Source organism: Carcharodon carcharias, chromosome 17 (genome assembly GCF_017639515.1).
Source record: "Carcharodon carcharias isolate sCarCar2 chromosome 17, sCarCar2.pri, whole genome shotgun sequence".
Classification (NCBI taxonomy): Eukaryota; Metazoa; Chordata; class Chondrichthyes; order Lamniformes; family Lamnidae; genus Carcharodon; species Carcharodon carcharias.
The window spans coordinates 99,488,640-99,512,751 of record NC_054483.1 but is presented as its reverse complement, the minus strand read 5'-3'; the positions used below and the strand labels follow the sequence as shown (position 1 = coordinate 99,512,751).

The 24,112-nt window shown below is 45.5% G+C and overlaps 1 protein-coding gene across 2 annotated transcripts; it reads right to left on the bottom strand.

Annotated features, from left to right (window-relative positions):
• Positions 1–1,693: 1,693 nt before the first annotated feature.
• On the bottom strand, positions 1,694–24,075 carry stn1 (STN1 subunit of CST complex). Of its 2 annotated transcripts, XM_041209134.1 has the most exons (10): positions 23,910–24,067; positions 16,930–17,118; positions 8,623–8,718; positions 7,403–7,474; positions 6,469–6,624; positions 5,063–5,180; positions 4,590–4,731; positions 4,099–4,221; positions 3,032–3,104; positions 1,694–2,152 (listed from the first exon to the last, which is right to left on the bottom strand). In XM_041209134.1, exons 2-10 carry the CDS (start codon positions 17,084–17,086, stop codon positions 1,995–1,997), a joined length of 1,095 nt encoding a protein of 364 aa, XP_041065068.1. In that variant the 5' UTR covers positions 17,087–17,118; positions 23,910–24,067; the 3' UTR covers positions 1,694–1,994. The 2 variants fall into 2 exon arrangements, with proteins under 2 accessions (XP_041065068.1, XP_041065069.1); XM_041209135.1 differs by lacking the exon at positions 8,623–8,718 and having other exon boundaries at positions 23,910–24,075.
• Positions 24,076–24,112: the final 37 nt, after the last annotated feature.

Sequence of the window (24,112 nt, the reverse complement as noted above, 5' to 3'; positions counted from 1 at the left end):
AGAGGGGTTGGTGAAATTCTCACGTTACAAACCGGTGATGACACTTGGTTACCCCAAACCTTCTGCTAGTTCAGAGTCACTGTGACACTGCCCCAATGGCCAAGGTGAATGAAGCAGATTCATTGCCCTTCCCCCATCAACATTAGGTTCACTATGAATCTGGTTAAAGAGGAACCTCAACTACTTATCACTAACTGATCAGAATGTACCCCCACACAGCCTCCAGCTGCTTGATTGTGTTTAACAAGTGAACGTTTTTAAATCAGTCACTGGTTCCAGGTTTGGGGGTGGGTAAACAGGGACCGAGGAATCAGACCTGGCTTCTGTTAATACCACTGGCCTCCCATGAAGCAAAGGAGTTTTCCCATGAGCAGCAGAGTACTGGCTACCTGGGTAGTGATGGGGAGATGGTCAACAGCACCTGACTCCTACACAGGGGTTTGAAGCTCTCTCATTAACCCCTTCCGGTCAGATTCCAAGCCAGGAATGGTTCCTCAGTCTCAATTTAGGATTTCTTTTCCTTAAGCTCCTGCAATTCCTGTCTGTCAAACATTTCAATAAATACTTTTAGCATGAGTGTGTTCAAGATCTGATTGTGTGAAAGAATATCAGGAGTGGATCAAGCTCTTTGTGACTTTGAATGTGACCAGACCACACGCTCCATCTGCCACTTCACAAACACTAAGTAAACATGAGCAGTTCTTATTCTCACTTTGCAGCCATTTACAAGGCTCTGAATTGAGAGTCCAGCAGATTCTGGTGTCTGCACAAATACTGGGACCACAGAATCTATCCCCCTTCACCACTCCCCAACCTACACCCCCACCTTCCCCAACACTCCCTCGCCCCTCTCACAGTATCAAATATTGTACTCAAATATTAAATCGTTCTCAATATCCCTGGGCACATTGATTATTCACAAGATGGAGGGCAGGCTGCTACTCCAGCTGCTCAGCCAATATTACACCTGATAGGCCCAGGTCACTGAGTAGCACTCACCAGAATCATATGGTAGTGGGTTCATGCCTCACTGCAGAGACTGGAGAACCTAATCCAGGCTGACAGTGGGCGAGGGAACTAATGGACCTCAGTGAGAGAGAGAAGGGGCATTGTAACAGGTCACTGCAAGCTCAGTCAGCTTCGAGGGACCAAAGTGATGCTGTTGCTCCGGATTGTCTGACCAGCACCAATGGACAATCTGAATCAACAAACAAGGCTTGAGAAATCTAGTTCAACCTGTGCACAGTTCTCACTCTGACTGTGCTCACAGTTCTCACTCGCTGGGTCAAAATCCTGGAACTCCCTCCCTAATACCACTGTGGACTGCAGCAGTTCAAGAAGGCAGCTCAACACCACCTTCTCAAGGGCAATTAGGGATGGGCAATAAATGATGGCCCAGCCAGCGATGCCCATGTCCTATGAATGAATATTAAATAAACTCGCTGACTGCATGCAGCTCTCATTCATTGTGTGGCCCTAAAGCTGAGGCAAGGGCAATGCTGTAGCCTGGCCCAGTATCCCTGGCTGACACCATGCTAGAACAGATTCTCTGCTCATTAGTCTTATTGCTGGTTATGGGGTCCTGCTGTGCACAAAACATCTCCTGGTTTTTCCACATAAGAATGACTGGGCTTCAGACTAATTAAGTAGCACTTTGCAATGTCCTGTGATTATAGAATGTACCACGTTTAAATAAATGCAAGTTCTTTATTTAGTTCATAGCAGTGGACAAATTCAAAGTCAAAACACCAAGATCTGTTATCTGAGGTTTCATAGGAATAGAGATTAAAACCCCTTGCGACTCCATGGTACATTCCAGTGCCACCCCTGTAGATAAAAGATGAATTCTTGCAAATCCTGGCTTTCAGCGACAGGCTGGGTAATCACCGATATGGGAGTTGAGTCAAGACTCATGTTCCCTGGCTCAGTCCAGCAGAGTCCAGTGTTAAGGTTTTTCTTGGTGCCTGAGTGGGGGCCTCTTGGCTGAGTTCCAGTCAGGAAGCTGTGTAGTGTCGGTCCATGGTGCTGACTATCTCGCTGTTGCACTCCAGTCTGTCCAGCACCCTCTGCACTGTGGCCTCACTAACTCCCGCACTGTAACTGTGCCGCACACAGCTCATGATGTGAAGGAAAGGACAGCCCTTATCAACATCTATAGCAAACAGAAAAGGAATTAAATATCTGGTGCTGGCAGGGGTACATTCTGAGATAGATTGAAGAAGGTGAAGGTGATGGTACCTATGGAGAACCTACTAATTCTGGGACAGCATTCTGAATTCAATTTTCCCTCTTCTCCCATCTCTCTCAGTCTCATCCTCTCTCCCATTGATCTGACAATAGTAAATCTCCCGCTAAGAGGCTCTGTGCTGCTACCTGCACACCTTAAGTTAACACTCATCATTCCCCTCTCACAGGAGATGCCATCTGTTACAATCCATACAGAACACACATCATGTTTTCTGGAGAGATCAGTTCCCACCACGTTTAACAGGATAGTGTGGACAAAGTCTAAGGTTCCTCCTCTGAGAAACAGTCCACCACCATCACAGCAAATAATGTATCTGCTTCATACGCTCGGTCTCCGAGACTGAAGGCTCTGCTGACTGAGAGAAAAGCATTGTGACAAGAGATGTCACTGTAACCATGGCTACAGTAGCTGGGTGATGATAGGACTAGACCAATAATTCAGGGTTAACGAACTCAAAACCGCCAGAAAGTGACGTGTCACTGTGGGATTGCCGTAAAAACCCACTGAGCTAAAGCAGTGAGTGTGGCTTCACTGCACAGCGTGACATAACTTCACAAAACCAGGGGACAACTAGTCATTACTTTTACCTGATTCCATCTCCAAAGCTCCTCGGGATGCTTTTTGTATGTTAAAAGGCGCTATAGGAATGTAATTCATCATTTATCACCAGTTGTCCCACATGGATATCTGTTACCATGCCCCTGTCACTCACCCAGAGGAGGTTCATATGCAGAAGGAGCCCTAACAAAGGCAACAAGATTGAGAGGAAGGGATGTCACTCACATTTTGGTCGTGTGGAATCATCTCGAATGATTCCTAGTGTCACACTGTGTAATTCTTTCTCCTCATCAGTCACCTGTACAATATTCACAAACAGACAAATACCATCACTATGTCACTCTGTATAACTAACATGCACAATGTCACCCACCTCCTGATGCTGGGCTCAGTGCAGTGATGCAATTTTAACCCTGCTGCATTGTAGGCATTACAGGATCAAGGATTCCAGACCCACAAATCTGAGCTCAATTATAGGCAGGTTAACATGAAAGGGGTTACTGGTGATCCACAAACCCCACTCCTGGAAAAAATCCTGCCTCAACAACCTGGTCTTTGACTAAGTTACTAGACTGGCATTATCAGTAGTTATAAGTTCAGTCAGGGGTCAGCTGTCCAGCAGTGTGGTGAACTGTGGTTTTCAAAATGCAATTGAATAGCCATTTAAGCAGCTGCAGAATAATATTGATTAGGATTGGAGGACAGAGGCTGAGACTGGCATTGGGAGGGAGGTTGGGCCAGAGGCTGGGATGGACACTGGGACACATGTTGGGAAGGAGGCTGGGACAGAGGTTGGGAAGAATTTCATGGGCATTGGCACATACATTGGGACGGTGGCTGGGTCATATGTTCGGATGAATGTTGAGCCGTGTACTTGGTTATTAATGGCCGTGATTCACGGGGACTGGTCACTAGTGGAGTTTTGTAGATACTGGAGTTGTGTTGATGCTCTTCATCAATGATCTGAATGACAGCCAACAAGATCATAGATACTGCAAAGATATTTGCAGGTGGGAGGACCCAAGATGAGATAAATAGATTGTAGGCACTGTTGATAGATAAAAGTCGCAGCATGAACTTGGATGGGACATCATCGCCAACATACAGAGCATAAAGGGTTATTCCTCAAGCTCTCTTCAAAAGAAAGAGAAGGAGAATGAGATAGTGGGAGAGAGTGAAAGAGGGAAGAGGAGATAGGATGGGACAGAGGGGGAGAAGGGTGGGGTGGGGGAAGTGCACAAACTGGCGAGGTCAGAATCCAGGTTCTGAGGGTGATTTGTTCTGCAGCTTACCAGATATAGCTCACTGGGTCCGGCCACTTTCTGGAAGATGACTCCCTCCTCCTGCAGAGCGCAGACAGCGTCCTCAAAAACCTCATGAATCTGCTTCGATACACAGGCCGTGCTGGGGCAATCCTTCAACATAAACCAGAAGGTACATAAAAGATAGGGAGAGGGAGGGAGAAATGGTGGTGGAGAGAGAGATGGGGGGGGGGTGGAAAGAGGGCGAGAGAGAACGAGAGAGAACATGTTTGTAATGTCACAAGTTCACATTGCATGACTCTCCTCACCCTCTCATCTACATCACTGCCCCAACCTGCATGCCCTCTCGGCCCCCACTCCATGCACCCCCTCAACCCACCAATCACCTCCCTCAGCCCCAACCTCCACATTCCCTCCTCCTCAATGATCACATCCACCCAGCTGCCCCCTTACCCTGTACAGACTGGGTTTAGCCGTAACCCACCTGTGAGGTTTGGGTTGGGTGGTAGATAAAGACTCACTCGGTCTTGTTGAGCAATGCAAGCCAGTGAGTCGATGGCCTCCAGCTCCCGCTGGTAGAAATTCTTCACTCCATTCTGATTCAGAAACTGTTTGATCTTCCTCTGCAGTGACAGAGTCTGCACTCCCTGTTGACTAAAAGCACTGAGAGAGATAGTAACAAAAAAAGATAATGAGAGAGGTGAACACATTGGTTAGAATCAGACAGCAAATAGGGAGAACTGGGTACAGGAACAATAAAATAATAATTTGTGCATAAACACAGACCCTCCATACACTCCCTCCCTATTTTGGACCTGTTCATCCCTGTGCTTCTATCCCTCTTTCCACTCCCTCTAACACAGGCTCCTTCATCTCTCTCTCTCTCTCTCTCTCTCTGCAGCACCTGCTCTCAGTCCTGCCTCTTCCCCCACTCTGCTCCTGCCCTCCGTTCTCTCCCTCCCCCTTTCCTCTCCTCCAATGTGACGGTTCTTACTTTTGTTCAGGTGAATCCTTTTGCATTTCAAATGGTTTATCATAAAAGTTTCGGTAAAGGTATGGGAGTTCCAGCATCCGAGAAATCTGTGCAGCAAATAGAGGATCGACCACCTTAGCTACAGATAAATAGAACACGTTAAACAAAGCAGGAACTCCAGTCCGAGCACAACCTGAACCCCACTCGACCCCCAACCCAGCCACTCGACCCCCAGCCCAGTCACTCGACCCCCAGCCCAGCCACTCGACCCCCAGCCCAGCCAATCGACCCCCAGCCCAGCCACTCGACCCCCAACCCAGCCACTCGACCCCGAGGCCAGCCACTCGACCCTGACCCCAGCCACTCGACCCTGAGGCCAACCACTCGACTCCGAGGCCAGCCACTCGACCCTGATCCCAGCCACTCGACCCCGAGGCCAGCCACTCGACCCCGAGGCCAACCACTCTATCCCGATCCCAGCCACTCGACCCCAATCCTATCTACTCGATCCCGATCCCAGCCACTCGACTCCGAAGCCCAGCCACTCGATCCCGATCCCAGCCACTCGACTCCAAGGCCTAGCCACTCGACCCCAATCCTGTCCGCTTGACCCCAAACCTAGCCACTCGACCCCGAGGCCAGCCACTCGACCCCGGGCCTAGCCACTCGATCCCGGGCCCAGCCACTCGATCCCGGGCCCAGCCACTCGACCCCGATCCCAGCCACTCGACTCCAAGGCCCAGCCACTCGACCCCAATCCTGTCCGCTCGACCCCAAACCTAGCCACTCGACCCCGAGGCCAGCCACTCGATCCCGGGCCCAGCCACTCGATCCCGATCCCAGCCACTAGACCCCGATCCCAACCACTCGACCCCGATCCCAGCCACTCGACCCCGAGGCCAGCCACTCGACCCCGAGGCCAACCACTCGATCCCGATCCCAGCCACTCGTCCCCAATCCTATCCACTCGACCCCGAGCCCAGCCACTCGACCCCGAGCCCAGCCATTCGACCCCAATCCCAGCCACTCAACCCCGAGCCCAGCCACTCGACCCCGAGCCCAACCACTTGACCCCGAGCCCAGCCACTCGACCCCGAGCTCAACCACTCGACCCCGAGCTCAGCCACTCGACCCCGAGGCCAGCCACTTGACCCCAAGGCCAACCATTCGACCCCGAGCCCAGCCACTCGACCCCGAGCTTTGGAGATTTACAGAGATGCCCGCGCAGTGTGAACAAAAACAAAAGTGGCTGAACATACAAAGGCTCACTGAACAAAGGGGCCACATGAGCTCTCACTCACCCACGGTAATCCACACACAGCCCCGCACCCCAACACTCACTCACACACAGACAATCTCAAGGCACTACCCCATACATGGTGCCACCCCACCCCCACCCCCACCCCCACCCAGACAGACTGACTCACAAATACTGGTGGAGTTGACTTCTCTTTGATCTCTAAAATCTCTGAGCCAGCCCCTGACCTGGACGATGTCACCCAGTTCTAACTGGGAGCTGCTTTGCTCCAGCTGATTGATCCTCTTCAGCTGTTCCAGAAGGTTCAGACCAAAGGAAGACGAAGCTGTGGGAGGAAAGCAGAACTCAGGAGAATTTGAAATGAAAGGTTGGCTTGACCAGTTTAGTCAGTGCAACCAACAGTTGGAGGATAATTAAACAACTCACTGGAGGAGGAGGCTCCACAAACATCCCCATTATCAATGATGGAAGAGCTCGGCACATCAATGCAAAAGATAAGGCTGAAGTATTTGCAACAACCTTCAGCCAGACATGCCCAGTGGATGATCCATCTCGGCCTCCTCCGGAGGTTCCCAGCATCTCAGATGCCAGACTTCAACCAATTCGACTCATTCCATGTGACAATAAGAACAGCTGAAGACACTGGATACAGCAAAGGCTATGGACCCTGACAACACCCTGGCTATAGTATTGAAGACTTGTGCTCCAGAACTTGCCACGACCCCAGCCAAGCTATTCCAATACAGCTACAACACTGGCATCTAGTTGATAATGTGGAAATTTCCCCAGGTATGTCCTATCCACAAAAAGGAAGACAAATCCAATCCTGCAAATAACCGCCCCCATCAGTCTATTCTCAGTCATCAGTAAAGTAATGGATGGGGTTGTTGATAGTGCTATAAAGCGGCACCACCAGAGGGGCAGTATTTATCGTTCCTTCACTTTTGCTGGGTCAAAATCCTGCAGCTCCTTCCCTAACAGCACTGTGGGTTTACCTACATTACATGGATGGTAGCATTCAATAAGGCAGCTCACCACCAACTTTGCAAGGGCAATTTGGGATGGGTAATAAAGGCGAAAAATGAATAATAAAAACACAGTACCTAGTTTTACATTCTCCATTGCTCTTTGTTTTTTCCACCACAAGCAGCTGATCACTCCAGTCCCATCATCCACTGCAAAGCAGATTCAGCTAGTGAGGGAGAAGTGTAAACAAGCAGGATGGGCAACAACAGAATCATTTACAGCAACAATTTTATTTAGCACATGCACAATCACAGAACCAAGCAATAGCCTTGTCAGTGGCTCGATGGATTTTTAAAATCCTGCCTTTAAGTTTAGTCAGCAGAGACTGTGGGGGAAGAGCAGGTCAAGATTGCTCAGGACTCGGAGCCAGGGGAGAAGCCTGGTTGAAGAGTACCTGTGATAATGCACATTATTGAATTGAGTTGCACATTGATATGTTTGGTATGGGCAGACTGGTCCAATACTGGTGCTCGGTATTCTGCAGTTGAGTACTTGATGGCAAGAGCAGGGTCCTTAAGAGTCTTGGCCTGTGATCCACAAGAGGTACCGACCAGTTTACTGAGGAGGCTATTGCAGGTTTTAATTTTTCTTGCAGTCTTGATGAGGTGCTATCTGTAAGTGAGGGTTCTGTCATGGGTGACACCTAGATAAACAGGGCAGGAATCGTGCTTCAGTCTTTGGCCATCCAGAGTGGTGTTCAGTTCCCTCTTAGCACTGGCATTGTGAAGGTGGAACGCACTAGAGACTGTTTTACTGGTGCTCAGTTTTAGGCACCAGGTCTTGTAGTAGTCGGCAATATCGTCATTTAGTGTGCCTTCCACCTTAGGGAAAGTGTGAGCCTGTGTGCCACAGCTGATGTCATCACAGCAACGATGTCAAACCCTGACACCAACCCTTTCATTACTGCATTTACAATCATTTCATTTTCCACATGAATAAAATGAGACAGCTGTTCAGCACACCTGTGCCCCTGGCCCCAAATCCCACTCCCACCAATTCATCAGAGCGCCCAAAGGTGCCCTCTCGATCCTTCAGCTCTCAGTGACAGAACACCAAACTACTAGGTTCCATGACTGGCTCCACCTGGGGGTGGGTGAGGTTCTGATGAACCTAAATGTTAACTCTGTTTCTCTCTCCACAGATGCTGCCTGACATGCTGAGTATTTCTAGCATTTTCTGTTTTTATTTCAGATTTCCAGCATCTCCAGTATTTTGCTCTCCTGCACAATGTTGGTGCTCTGGTGCTGCCAAGGAGACAGTGTAGAAATAAACACACAATCCATCCTGAAACACCAACCTCCAAAATTGAAAAACTTCTCCCTCTCTCGCTTCTGAACAATTGTACCCAGGATATCCACCTTGGTGATGGGATGGGTTTTATAGAAGAACACTCCTGTGCAAACAATACAAATCAAGATTAAATCACCACATTAATCTGCAAACACTTCCAGAGCTTCAAATACTGGCTAGTGCTGCAGTTAAACCAAGAAAGGATTGGACCAAAGTATAGGCTAATAAATGACAACCAGAAAAGATCTATGAGAGGCAAATTGTATGTGATTAGCTTAATCGAGTTCTTTAGATACAGTAATGGAGAGGATTGATGAGGGTAATGTGGTTGATGTTATGAATATGGAATTTGAAAAAGCATTTGACAAATAACCATATAATGGACTTGTCAGCAAAATTGAAGCCCATTGGATTGAAGATGCAAAATTCACTGAGAGACAGAAAGCAGAGAATATGAGTGAAAGGTTTTTCAGACTGGAGGAAAGTAAACATTGGTGTTCTCCAGGGTCAGTATTAGGACCACTGCTCGTGCTCCTTTTTAATTTATACTCATGGCCTAGACATGGGTATACAGGCCACAACTTCCAATTTTGCTGATGACATCCAACACAGCAATGTAATAAACAGTGTGGAAGACAGTAATAGACTTTGGGAGGACATAGGCAGAGTCACAGAATCACACAGTGCAGAAGAAGCCCTTCAGCCCATTGAGTCTACACTGACACGTGAGAAACACCTGACCTACCTACCTACCCAATCCCATTTACCAGCGCTTGGCCCATAGCCTTGAATGTTATGATGTGCCAAGTGCTCATGCAGGTACTTTTTAAAGGATGTGAGGCAACTCGCCTCCACCACCCTCCCAGGCAGTGCATTCCAGACCGTCACTACCCTCTGGGTAAAAAAGTTTTTCCTCACATACCCCCTAAACCTCCTGCCCCTCACCTTGAACTTGTGTCCCCTTGTGACTGACCTTTCAACTAAGAGGAACAGCTGCTCTCTATCCACCCTGTCCATGCCTCTCATAATCTTGTACACCTCGATCAGGTCACCTCTCAGTCTTCTCTGCTCCATTGACAGACTGATAAAATGGGCAGGCAAGAGGCAGATGAAATATAAGAGAAGTTTAAAGTGATATATTCTGGAGGAAGAATGAGGAGAGGCAACATAAACTAAAACAGAATTTTAAAGGGACACAGCAAGACACAGCGGGGGTGCATGTACACAAATCTATGGTGGCAGGAGAAGTTGAGAAAGTTGTTAAAAAAAACATAGGGGATCCTTTGTTTCATTACTTGAGGAATAGAGTACAAAAGCATGGGAGTTATGCTAAACATTTATATTTATTTTATAAGGCCTCAGCTGAAGTATTGTGCTCAATTCTGGGAACCACATGAGGAAAAATGTCAAGGTTTTGGAGGGTGTGCAGAGGATTTACCAGAATGATACCAGAGATAAGGGACTCTGTTTTGTGGAAAGACTGTAGAAGCTTAGGTTGTTCACCTTAAAGCAGAGAAGATTAAGAGATTTGATATTGTTATGATCCTTGGCCAGACCCTTAAATTGTTGGTAAGTTCCAGTCGGGAACCAATAACGTTTTGTTTAAAGTCAACAAAGTTTGACCTTCAAGACACTTGGTCAGTGAATAAAGCCACAAGATTCCACAGGTTTTGAATAAAGAAAAATAAACTTTACCGTACAAGGTTGGAAAGATAAAACAAGTTACAATATCTATCTTAGACTCTAACATTCAGGGTTACAATGAAGCATGTGTGTATTTTCAAGCAAACTGTGGTTGAACACACCTCATTACACAAGCAAATGGCAAGTGCGACCAAGGCAGAGTCCATGGATTTCTCAACAAACCACCCAGACATCAGTAACACTGTGAATCAATCGGTGTCACCAAAACTTGGTCTCTCTCACAAGGGATTCCAGTCTCCACCTTCAAAGATCTAACCTGGGAATTCTCCTCAAACGTTGCTCCAACTTGGATAGCATCAACAATGGCCCACCTCACAGGGTTTCAATCTCATCTCCCAAAATTCCATTTCCCTGGATTCTTGGGTATGCACTCGAGCACCAACTCACAAGGACAACTTCAACTCTTCAGCCACACTGAGTAGAACCCTACTGCTCCAAATAGGTAACCTTGCCCCAACAATCTGCAGCACGGAGTCACCAACCTTCGGCTGCCTTCCTGAATCTTCAGGGTTTCTCCTGAGCCCTCTTCAATTACCAGACTCTGATGGCATCAAAGGTAGCCCAACTTGCAGGGTTTCAATCTTGTCTCCAAAGATTTGTTCCCCTAGATTCCGGATTCCGCACTCAAGCACCAAATTACAGGCATAACTCCAGATCTTCAGCCATGCTGTGCAGAACACTACTGTCCCAAAGGGATACCTTTGCCCAACAGCCTGCAGCGTGGAGTCACCAACCTCTGGCTGCCTTTTTCACTTAATGTCTGTTCCCCACAGCCCTTTTCCTTTTTGGAGTCTGTTTCTCTGCTCCTCTCTTTTTAACAGAACTGGGATCTTCTCCTGTCCCCTCTCTGGGAATCTTCTGGGGCCTCTCCCTGCCCCCTCTCCCTGCCCCCTCTCCCTTTGGGACCTCTCCTTGTCCCCCCTCCCTGTCCGGGGCCTTAGTCCTGATCACCTGGCCTGGGTTTTTGCGCCGTTTTCCTTCTTGCACAGGCATGCTGGGCCCAAGGAATGTTAAAGTGTCCGCTGTCATTGGCCCTTAGGATCACTTTGCAGTCTCAGCCCTTTCTGTTGAAAATTTTACTTCTCAATTCTGCAGGCACTTCTGTTGCTTCTGTAATGTCCATTACATCAGTATTGTTACTTGGATCAGTTCTTTGCTGAACTGGATCACAATTGGGCAAGGAGCTTTTATTCACAGGAACAAATTCAGTACTATGACACCCCATCCCAGGTTGTGGAAAATCTATACTGCCCACTATTTCATTGCCCAATGTAAAGTCTACATTTGTAATAGGTAATTTTGGAATAACTCCAACAATTACACAACGCTTCTTCATCAGAGCATAATTTAAGTGCGATGGGTAAGGCACATCCTACCCATCAACACTCTGTATTAATACATTCTGATTCAGAGAACTTTCTAAAGAAAGGTCTAAAACCTTTGCTAACAATAAGCTCTGAGCTGAACTAGTATCTCTCAGGATAACTATTTTTCTGGGCTCTTTCTTGGACAAAACTGAAGTGACTTACCCTTCCTTATGATCTTTTTTGGTTCTATCTATTTCTACTGTAAAAACATTAGAAGCACTGGGTTTCTCAAAAGTTTCACTTTCTTGTGCAGCTTTCTCTGTGGAAAATCCTGTCACTTGCACCAGAGCCACTGTTTTAACATCTGTTCCCTTTATTGGTACTGTCTTTTTCAAAGACTCCTTAAGAATTCCTATTACTGCCACTGGTTTACTGTTTGCCTTCCAACAATGGACTTTGAGACACCCTGTCTTATTACAATAAAAACATACTGGTTTTTCATGTTACTTTTACCCTCTACAATTTCCTTTCTATTGACTAGAACAGCTTCTGCCTTTTCCATAAAGCTCGACTATTTTCTATTCCTCCAGCTTTTTTTTGGGTTTACCAGTAGAAATCTACTGCTCTTTAGCTGCCAATGCAATATATCATACCCATCTCCCAGAACCACTGCTTCTAGTACCTTAGAGAACCTATGTTCTTCCAGGTGTGACCTAATAGCTATTGGGATGTTATTTTGAAATTCTTCCGGTATCATTAGCTCCCTCACATTCTCAAAATTTTGTTCTAACTTCAGGGATTGAAATCACTGGACCCAAACACTTCTTTCTCCCTAGCAATTTCGACAAATGTTTCATTCGATTTTTTCTTCAAAGTCTAAATCTCAACTGATATGCTTCAGGGACAAGTTGATAAGCATCAGGTACTGCAGCTTTAACTATCTCATAATCTGATGATTGTTTTTCTGAAAGATTAGAATGCACATCCAATCTTCCTGATCAAAAAATGAATGTCCATGTGTCCTTTGGCAACTTTAACTTTGTAGCCACCTTTTCAAATGAGATAAAATATCTCTCAACCCTGTCTTCCATGAATTTAGGCAATAGGCGAATACTCTTTGTTATATCAAAATTTGGAATGGGACTTGATTCCCCATCCAAACTACTAGAGTCTCTTTCATCCCATAACCTAAGCCGTTCTCTGGTCAGCTCATGAAGTTTGATTTCTTTCTCTCTTTGAAACTCAAGCTTTTGCATTTCCATTTATTTCATTCTTTTTCTTTCTTTGCTAACTTCTCTCCCTGGAGTTCAAGTTCAAGCTTTAGTATTTCCCTTTCTTCTGCTCTTTCTTTTTCTCTTTCCTCTTTTTCCAATTTGAACTTTCGCATTTCCTTTTCTTTTTCAGGTTCAAGTATTTTAATTTCTCTGTCTCAAGCTGCTTCATCTGCAACTTAATTTTAACTAACTCAACTGAATTGCTATCTGGATTAACTTTTCCTTCTTCCAATTCCAGATGCTGTGCTATTACCTCAATTATTTCTGCTTTCTTAGCCCCTGCTTTTAACTCTAACTCTCTTGCTAATGAGATTAACCTTGTCTTGGTTAATCACTGCAAATCATTCAGGGATAAATTTTCCCTCTCCAGAAAAGTAGCATAAAATGACAATGCTATTTTGCTTTCCAATCAGTATCGTCAGCAAGTAGCAGCACTTGTATTTGTCAAAATCCCTGATAAGCAGCAAATTTATGTTGTGATCCTTGGCCAGACCCCCAAATTGTTGGTAAGATCCAGTTAGGAACTAATAATGTTTTGTTTAAAGTAGACAAAGTTTGAGATTCAAGCCACTTGCTCAGCTAATAAAGCTACAAGATTCCACAGATTTTGAACAAAGAAAAATAAACTTTACTATACAAGATAAGAATGGTAAAACAATCTACAATATCTATTTTATATTCTAACATTCAGGGTTACAATGAAGTACGTGTGAAGTTAGAGGCAAACTGTGGTCGAACATACCACACTAAACAATAAATGTAAATGTGACCAAGACAGAGTCCATGGATTTTTAAACAATCCACCCTGACATCAGTAGCACTTTGAGTCAACCAACCTTATTGAAACTCAGTCTCTCTCACAAGGGATTCCAGTCTTCACCCTTCAAGATCTAAACTGGGAATTTTCTCCAAAAGTGGTTCTAACTTGGACTGCATCAATGATGGCATACCTCACAGGGTTTCAATCTCGTCTTACAAGATTCCAATCCCCTGGATTCCCGAGTGCACTCAAGCACCAACTCACAAGCGCAAGTTAAGCTCTCCGGCTGTGCTGAGCAGAACACTACTGCTCCAAAGGGGTACTGTGCCCCAGTAGCCCACAGCACACAGTCACAAACCTTCGGCTGCCTTCTTGGATCTTCAGGAGTTCTGTTGAGCCCTCTTCAATTACCAGACTCAGACGGTATCAATAATGGTTCATCTTGCAGGGTTTCAATCTCAGCTGCCTTCTTCACTTAAGGTATGTCCCCACTTTTTCTGTTTGGAGTCTGTTTCTCTGCTCCTCTCTTTTTAACTGAACTGGGACCTTTTCCTGTCCCTGTCCTTTCTTTGGAACTCTTCTCTTGGGACCTCTCCCTGTCCCCTCTCCACTTTGGGACCCCTCCTTCTCTCCTGTCTGGGACCCTAGTCTTCCATGGTGCTCTGCTCATGGTCACCTGACACAGGTTTTCGCATTATTTTTCATCTTGCACTGGGTCCAAAGAATGTAAAAATGCCAATCTGTGCATGTGCAGCCCGCTCCTGATCTGCGCATGTGCAAAAGCTCCGAGGCCAGCAAGAATTGAAGATCCCGACCTCAACTCTCAACACTTAGGTAAGCTTGACTTTCCTAACAATACAGAGGTGCTGAAAATCATGCAGGATTTGTTAGAGTAAATCAGGAGAAACTGTTTCTAGTGATAGAAACATCAGTAGGCAGGGGATACAATTTGAAGTGATTGGCCAAAGAACCAGAGGGAACATGGAGAAAGATTGTTTTACGAGTGAGTTATGATTGTGAATACAGTGCCTGAAAGGGCAGTAGGAGCAGATTTAAAAGGGAATTTTTTTTTTTTATTCGTAGATGTTGGCATTGCTGGCTAGGCCCATCTCTAATTGCCCTTGTTTAGGGAGCATTTAAGAGTCAACCACATTACTGTGGGTCTGGAGTCACATGTAGGCCAGACCAGCTAAGGACAACAAATTTCCTTCCCTAAAGGGCATTAAAGAACCAGATGGGTTTTTAAAACGATCAACTTTTAATTCCAGATTTTTATTAAATTCAAATTCCTCCATCCACTGTGGCGGGATTTGAACTCCGGTTCCCAGAGCATTACCCTGGGTCTCTGGATCACTAGTCCAGCGACATCATCTCCCCTTGATTGGACACATACATGAAGAGGAGAAATCTGCAGGGCTATGGAGAAAGAGTTGAGGAGTGGGATTAATTGGATAGGTCTTTTAAGAGCTGGAACAGGGACAATGGCCTCCATTGGTGTTGAAAGATTTTAGGATTCAGTGAGACAGAATCACAATGATCCAAGTCAAAATGATCAGAATAAGAATCAAATTAACGATTCATGTGTTCAAACAATTAAAGACAGAAATGAACTGTTCACACGATCTGAAAATTTTCTGTTCAGGCCGCTGCTACGAGATGTACACCACCAGAGGGCCTCAAATCAATCAGTAATCTGGGCAAGAGGATTAGACAGTTAAAACTACAAATACTTCACTTGGTATCAAACACATTCTGTCCCTGTTCTCAGAGTGTTTGATGGGGAATCTGTAGAGAGAGCTTTACTCTGTATCTAACTCCGTGCTGCACCTGTCACAGAGTCACAGAATGCAGAAGAGGCCCTTCGGCCCATCAAGTCTGCACCGACACGTGAGAAACACCTGACTGACCTACTTAATCCCATTTACCAGTACTTGGCCCATAGCCTTGAATGTTATGACGTGCCAAGTGCTCATCCAGATACCTTTAAAAGGATGTGAGGCAATCTGCCTCCACCAGCCTCCCAGCCAATGCATTCCAGACCGGCACCACCCTCTGGGTAAAAAAGTTTTTCCTCACATCTCCCCTAAACCTCCTGCCCCGCACCTTGTACTTGTGTCCCCTCGTGACTGACCCTTCAACTAAGGGGAACATCTGCTCCCTATCCACCCTGCCCATGCCCCTCATAATCTTGTACACCTTGATCAGGTCGCCCCTCAGTCTTATCTGCACCAACGAAAACAACCCAAGTCTATCCAACCTCTCTTCTTAACTTAAATGTTTCATCCCAGGCAATACCCTGGTGAATCTCCTCTGCACCCCCTCCAGTGCAATCACATCCTACCTATAATGTGGTGACCAGAACTGCACACAGTACTCCAGCTCTGGCCTCACCAAGGTTCCATACAACTCCAACATGATCTCCCTACTTTTGTAATCTATGTCGCGATTGATAAAGGCAAGTGTCCCATATGCCTTTTCACCACCCCACTAACATGCCCCTCCACCTTCAGAGATCTATGGGCACACGCACCAAGGTCCCTTTGTTCCTCAGAATTTCCTGGTGTCCTGCCGTTCATTGAATACTTCCTTGTCAAATTACTCCTTCCAAAGTGTATCACCTTGCGCTTTTCAGGGTTAAATTCCATCTGCCACTTATCTGCCCATTTGACCATTCCGTCTATATCTTCCTGTAGCCCAAGACACTCACTGTTAATCACCCGGCCAATCTTTGTGTCATCTGCAAACTTATTAATTCCACCCCCCACATAGTCATCTATGTCGTTTATATAAATGACAAATAATAGGGGAGCCAGCACAGATCCCTGTGGTACGCCACTGGACACGGGCTTCCAGTCACTAAAGCATCCTTCTGTAATCACCCTCTGTCTCCTACAACTAAGCCAATTTTGAATCCACCTTATCAAATTATCCTGTATCCCATGTGCATTTGCCTTTTTTAAGTCTCCCATGTGGCACCTTGTCAAAGGATTTGCTGAAATCCATATACACTATCCCTTTACACTATCCATCAAACGCTCTCAGGACAGGTTCAGCATGGAGTTAGAAACAAAGTAAAGCTCCCTTTACACTGTCCTGGGAGTGTTTGATGGGGACAGTATAAAGGGAGCTTTACTCTGTTTCTAACTCCATGCTGTACCTGTCCGGGGAGCATTTGATGGATAGTGCAAAGGGAGTTTTGCTTTGTATCTAATCCTCTGCTGGGAATGTCATATTGCTTATTTAAATGAACTGCTCATGCAGTGACCCACCTGGTATAGGCCGAGATTTCTTAAGTTCTAGGACGTCCTTGATGTAAAGTTTTGCAAATACTGTGTGTACTGGGTCTAGACCCCAGAACATGCTGGGCAGTGTGTCCTCTGCACACTCACTGTCACTCTGCATAATCACTGAAGCTCCAACATCCATCAGAAGGAAGATGCTCAGTCTGTAGTCTCCAACTGCATTTCAAACAATGAAAATCATAAAATCACAAATTAAATGTGGGGAATTGGGAATGTGCTAATGGTTGAATTGCTCACCAAACACACACTGCTTCAAGCTGCCAAACTACTACAATCTTTAATTATCACAAGATTAAATGGGTTGGTCGGAGCCCAACTCGCCCCAGAAAATCAACCTGTCACCTTCACCCTTCCCCCCATGATCTCCATCAACTGCTGACAACACCCCCCATAGGCTCCATCTCCTCCTGATATTCCCACCACCTGGGCTCTGAACCCCTTCACCACAACACCCCCCGCAGCAAAAGGCTGTGGCCCATTCCCTCACTTTCAACCTGTGTTCCCTGTTAGGGGTACCATGGGATGAGAGCCCCTCTGAGACCCTGCTTTGTGGGTCAGGGAAGTGGGTGGCTGCCAGGGTCAGGACCGGGGCCAGGGTGGGGACTGGTGTTGGTGTGGGGGCCTGCATCGGGGTCAGGACAAGGGTTGGGGGCCTGGAATATTTTGCTTCAGTAGAAGGCACTAATAGCATTCCAATACTAAATAATCAAGGGGCAAAAGTGGGGGAGGAAATAAATACAATAACTATCACTAGAAAAAAAGTACTAGGGAAACTAATGGGGCTAAAGGCCGATAAATCCCATGGACCTGATGGGTTACATCTTAGGATATTAAAGGAAGTAGCTACAGAGATAGTGGACGCACTGGCAGTAATCTTCCAAGAATCCTTAGTTTCTGGAAAAGGATTGGAAAACTGCCAATGTAACACCCTTATTCAAAAAAGGAAGGAGACAAAAAACAGGTAATTATAGGTCAGTTAGCTTAACACCTGTCATTGGGAAAATGTTAGTGTCTATTAGAAAGGATGCAGTAGCAGAGCATTTAGAAATGCATAATATAATCAAGCAGAGTCAGCATGGCTTCATGAAGGGGAAATCATGCCTGACAAATTTATTAGAATTCTTTGAGGAGGTAACAAGCAGGATAGATAAAGGGGGACCAGGAGATGTAATATAATTGGAATTCCAAAAGGCATTCGATAAGGTACTGCATGAAAGGCTACTTAATAAGATAAGAGCCCATGGTGTTGGGGGTAGTATATTCACATGGATTCAGGATTGCTAATTAATAGAAGACAGAGAATTAGGATAAGGGGGGCATTTTCAGGATAGCAATTTGTAACTAATGGAGTGCCACAGGGATCAGTGCTGGAGCCTCAGTTATTTACAATATATATTAATGACTTAGATGAGTGTGAGGTTATCCATTTTGGTCGGAAGAATAAAAAGGTGACTTATTATTTAAATGGAGAGAAACTTCAGAATGCTTCAGTGCAGAAGGATCTGGGTGTCCTCGTGCATGAATCGCTGAAAGCTAGCATGTGGGTACAGCAGGTTAGAAGGAAGGCAGATGGAATTTTGGCATTTATTACCAAAGGAATAGAGTATAAAAATAGGGAAGTGTTATTGCAATTGTATAAGGCATTGGTGAGACTGCACCTGGACTGTTCACAGTTTTGGTCCCCTTACTTGAGGAAGGATGTAGTTGCACTGGAGGCGGTTCAGAGGAGGTTCACTAAGTTGATTCCAGAGATGCGGGGCTTGTCTTATGAGGAGCGATTGAGCAGTTTGGACCTATACTCACTAGAGTTTAGAAGGATGAGAGGAGATCTAATTGAGGTATATAAGATGCTAAAGTGGATGTTTCCCCTTCTGGGGCATTCTAGAATGAGAGGCCATAGTTTTAGGCTAAGGGGTGGTAGATTTAAATCAGAAATGAGGAGGAATTACTTTTCTCAAAGGGTCGTGAATCTGTGGAATTCACTACCTCAGAGTGCAGTGGATGCCGGGACGCTGAATAAATTTAAAGAGGAGATAGACAGATTTTTAATTAGTAATTGGCTGAAAGGTTATGGGAGAGGGTGGGAAATTGGAGTTGAGGACTAAATGAGATCAGCCATGATCGTATTGAATGGTGGGGCTGAATTACCTACTCCTGCTACTAGTTCTTATGTTCTTATGAGGGAAGTGAATGTACTATTGCCAAATTTGTAGATGATACAAAAATAGGTGGGAAGGCAAGTGGTGAGGATGACACAAGGAGTCTAGGCAGGTTCAGTGAGTGGGCAAAAAAGTGACAAATGGAATATAATGTGGGCAAATGTGATGTTATACACTTTGGCAGGAAGAGTAGAGGAGCTGAATATTATCTAAATGGGGAAAGACTGCAGAAGGCTGCAGCACAGATGGATTTGGGAGTCCTTGTGCATGAATCCCAAAAAGCTAACAGACAAATTCAACAGGTAATAGGGAAGGCAAATGGAATGTTGGCATTTATTTCAAAGGGAATGGAGTATAAAAATAGGGAAGTCTTGCTAAAACTATACAAGGCACTAGTTAGACCGCACCTTGAATACCGTGAACAGTTTTGATCCCCTTATCTAAGGAAAGATGTACTGGCATTGGAGGCAGTCCAAATAAGATGCATTAGGTTGATTCTGGGCATGAAGGGATTTTCTTATGAGGACAGGTTGAGTAGGTTGGGTCTATACTCATGGAAGTTTAGAAGAATGAGAGGCAACCTTATTGAAACATATAAAATTCTTAGGGGGCTTGACAGGGTAGATGCTGAGAGGTTGTTTCCCCTTGTGGGAGAGTCTAGGGCCAGAGGGCATAATCTCAGAGTAAGGGGTCACCCATTTAAAACCAAGATGAGGAGGAATTTCTTCTCTCATAGCGTAGTTAAGTTAATCTGTGGAATTCTTTACTGTGGAGTGCTTTAGAGTCTGGGTCGTTAAGTATATTCAAGGCTGCGATAGTCAAATTTTTAATCAGTAAGGGAATCATGGGTAATGGGGAAAAGGCAGGAAAGTGGAGTTGAGGATTATCAGATCAGCCATGATCTCAGTGAATGGCAGAGCAAACTCAATGGGCCAAATGGCCTACTTCTGCTCCTACATCTTATAGTCTTATGGGTCTGAGGCTGGGTTGGAGCCAGGGTTGGCATCACTCACCTGCCAGGTGGTCAGGAAATGGAAACCCAGGACTGCGGCACATCCTGGTGCTTATTAGCATAAAATAAATATTTATGAGGTGTGGGCAGGGTCCGTTAGATAGGATGCACATGATGCCACTATGTACGACAACAGGAAAATAGCCCCAAATGCCTCACACTGGATAGTTGGGTTTGGGGAGCCTCAGCCAGACTCCCATGTGTCCAAAGGCCCAGCTTCCAAAACCCACTCAATAACTTGCCTGCAACCTACAGGGATATTTACCCCCAGCTCCCCATGTTCCTCAGTCTACTCAAACTAAAACCACCCAAAGAGGAAAAATACTGCAGATTTTCAACATCATAAACGCAAATAAAAAATGCTGGAAATACTCAGCAGGTCTGGCAGCATCGGTAGAGAAAGAAACTGAGATAATGTTTCAGGTTGATGACTTTTCATCAGAAGTAGGGAAAAGTTAGAGAAATTATAAGTGAAAGGACAGTGGCGAGGGAGATTTCTGATAGAGTGGAGGGCAGGAGAGATTAAATGCCACAAACGTTGATGGAACAAAACAAAAGGAGAAAGGTTACGGTGCAGAAAGAGGCCATTCAGCCCATCATGTCTGCGCCAGCCAAAATGAGAAAAAATAATCCAGCCGCTCATTTTAATCCTACTTTCCAGCACTTGGTCTGTAGCCGTTTAGGCTACAGCATTTCAGATGCAGATCCAGGAACGTTGTAAATGAGTTGAGCGTTTCAGCCTCAACCACCAACTTAGGCAGTGAATTCCAGATGCCCACCACCCTCTGGGTGAAAAAGTTTTTCCTCGTCCCCTCTAATCCTTCTACCAATCATCTTAAATCTGTGCCCCCTGGTAATTGACCCCTCAGTTAGGGGAAACAAGTCTTTCCTGTCTACCTTATCTAAGCCCCTCATAATTTTGTACACTTCAATTAGGTCATCCTTTAGCCTCCTCTGTTCTAAGGAAAACAACCCTAGCCTATCCAATTTTCAAGCCCTGGCAACATTCTTGTAAATCTCCTCTGTACTCTCTCCAGGACAAAAAGACAAAAAACAAAAGATGGGTTTTGAGCAGACGTAAGAAGCAATTACTGAATCATTATCAGCACTTTCCAAAACAACTGGATCAGAGGTTAAGATCTAAAGTTATTGAAATCTGAAAGCTGTGGAGTGCCTCATCAAAAGATGAGGTAATCTTCCTCAAACCTCCTATCCAATATCTCCAGCTCTAACTGGTCTGCTGAGAAATTAATTTCAGCCTCTTTTGTGAAGACAGATGCAAATACTGATTCAGTGCCTCAGTCATGCTTCTGCCCCCAATTGAAGATTCCCTCTTCTGTCCTTAATCAACAGCAAATGATGCACCCTTTTTTGAACAAGGGTGTAAGTGTAACACCACAACTTACATGTCAGTCAGTTTAACCTCGGTGATGGGAAAGCTTTTACAAACGATAATTCAGGACAAAATTGACAGTTACTCGGACAAATCTAGATTAATCAAGGGAAATTAGCACAGATCAGTTGAAGTCAACTCCTATTTAACTAAATTGATTTGAGTTTTTTGATAAGATAACAGAGATGGCTACAGGTAGAAGATGGCGGAATAGCTCTAAGTGAATTGCTCCTTCAGAGAGCCCAGATTCTGATGAGAGCAATGCGGTTGATGTTTAGTACTTGGACCTCTAAAGGGTATATGCTAAAGGGTCACATAACAGCCTTGTAAGCAAAGTTAAAGCCCATGGAATAAAAGGGACAGTGGCAACATGGATATAAACTGGCTGAGTCCAAGGAAACAGAATAGTAATGAATGGTTGTTTTTCAGACTGGAGGAAGGTTTGTAGTGTAGTTCCTCAGGGATCGGTAATTGGACCTGTCCTTTTCTTGATCTATATTAATGATCTAGAGTTTCATATGGAGGGCACAATTTCAAAATTTGCAGATGACACAAAACTTGGAATTATTGTGAACTGTGAGGATGATATTGATAGAGTTCAAGAGGACAAAGGCTGGTGGAATGGGCAGACATGTGATAGATGAATTTTCGAGCAGAGCAATGTGAAGTGATTCTGGGGAATGATTCCAGGGATGAGCAACTTCAGTTATGTGGGACAGGGATTGTTCTCCTTGGAGAAGGTTGAGAGGAGATTTGATAGAGGTATTCAAAATCATGAGGGGTCTGGGCAGAGTAGATGGAGAGCAACTGCTCCCATTGGTGGAAGGATCGAGAGCCAGATTTAAGGTAATTGGAAAAGAAGCAATGACGACAGCAACGAAGGCAGCAAATGGTTAGGATCTGGAATGCGCTGCCTGAGAGTATGGTGGAGGCAGGTTCAATCGAGGCTTTCAAAAGGTAATTGAATAATTAAATGAAGAGGAAAAATTCACAAGGGTATGGGGGACAATGCAGGGAAGTGGGATTAAGATAAAAGCAAAATACTGCAGATGCTGGAAATCTGAAACAAAAATAAAAATAGCTGGAAAATACAGCAGGTCTGACAGCATCTGTGGCGGGGAATACAGTTAACGTTTCGAGTCTGTATGACTCTTCATCAGAACTGAGGAAATATAGAAATGAGGTGAAATATAAGCTGGTAGAGGGGGTGGGAGAGGTAGAGCTGGATAGAGGGCCAGTGATAGGTGGAGGCAAAGAAGAGATTGCCAAAGATGTCACAGACAAAAGGACAAAGGGGTGTTGACGGTGGTGATATTAGCTAAGAAATGTGCTAATGGTGACATTAAGGGTAGAAAGCAGGACAAGCAAGTGACAGATAGCCCTCGGGGGTTGGGGTGGGGGGGGAAGGGATTGAAATAGGCTAAAAGGAGATAAAACAATGGATGGAAATACATTTAAAAATAATGGAAATAGGTGGGAAAAGAAAAATATATTTAAAAATATAAATTATTGGAAAAAGGGGGATCGGAAAGGGGGTGGGGATGGAGCAGAGAGTTCATGATCTGAAGTTGTTGAACGCAATGTTAAGTCCAGCTGTAAAGTGCATAGTAGATGAGGTGTTGTTCCTCCAGTTTGCGTTGAGCTTCACTGGAACATTGCAGCAGGCCAAGGACGGACATGTGGGCACAAGAGCAGGGTAGTGTTTTGAAATGGCAAGCGACAGGGAGATCTGGGTCATGCTTGCGGACAGACCGAAGGTGTTCCACAAAGTAGTCACCCAGTCTGCATTTGGTCTCTCCAATGTAGAGGAGACTGCATTGGGAGCAGCGAACGCAGTAGATTAAATTGAGGGAAGTGCAAGTGAAGTGCTGCTTCACTTGAAAGTAGTGTTTGGGCCCTTGGATGGTGAGGAGGGGGAAGTAAAGGGGCAGGTGTTGCACCTTCTGCGGTTGTATGGGAAGGTGCCGTGGGAGGGGGTAGAGGTGTAGGGGGTGATGGAGGAGTGGACCAGGGTGTCCCGGAGGGAAGGATCCCTGTGGAATGCTGCTGTGGGGGTGGGGGATGAAGGGAAGATGTGTTTGGTGGTGGTGGCATCATGCTGGAGATGGCGGAGGATAATCCTTTGAATGTGGAGGCTGGTGGGGTGATAAGTGAGGACAAGGGGGATTAAGAGTTGCACTAGCTGGGAGCCAGCATGGACAAGATGGGCTGACTGACCTCCTTCTGAACTATAATCATTCTATGATTGTTGTCAGGATGTGGAGTTAGGGGCCCTGAGTTATCAAAAACTGGAGAATCTTCAGGCCCCACTCAGGGTGATTTATAAGGAAGTCAAGGGATGTTATCTACAAACTGCAACAAGGTGTGAGGAAATACTTTCTACCTGAAAGAATGGGTCAGCTGTGAAATCAGCTTCCACCTGAGGCCTGGGCTGAATTCAGCAACAATCCGAATGCCATTGAGCGGCCGTCAGCATCTCCCTGGAGCGATCCATCGATGCCATCTGCGCTCGATTGGGCCACGCTGAAGGATGATGCTGTCCTCCGACTCAGACTCGCCGCCCCACAGTCCGCCGGGCGCTGATTG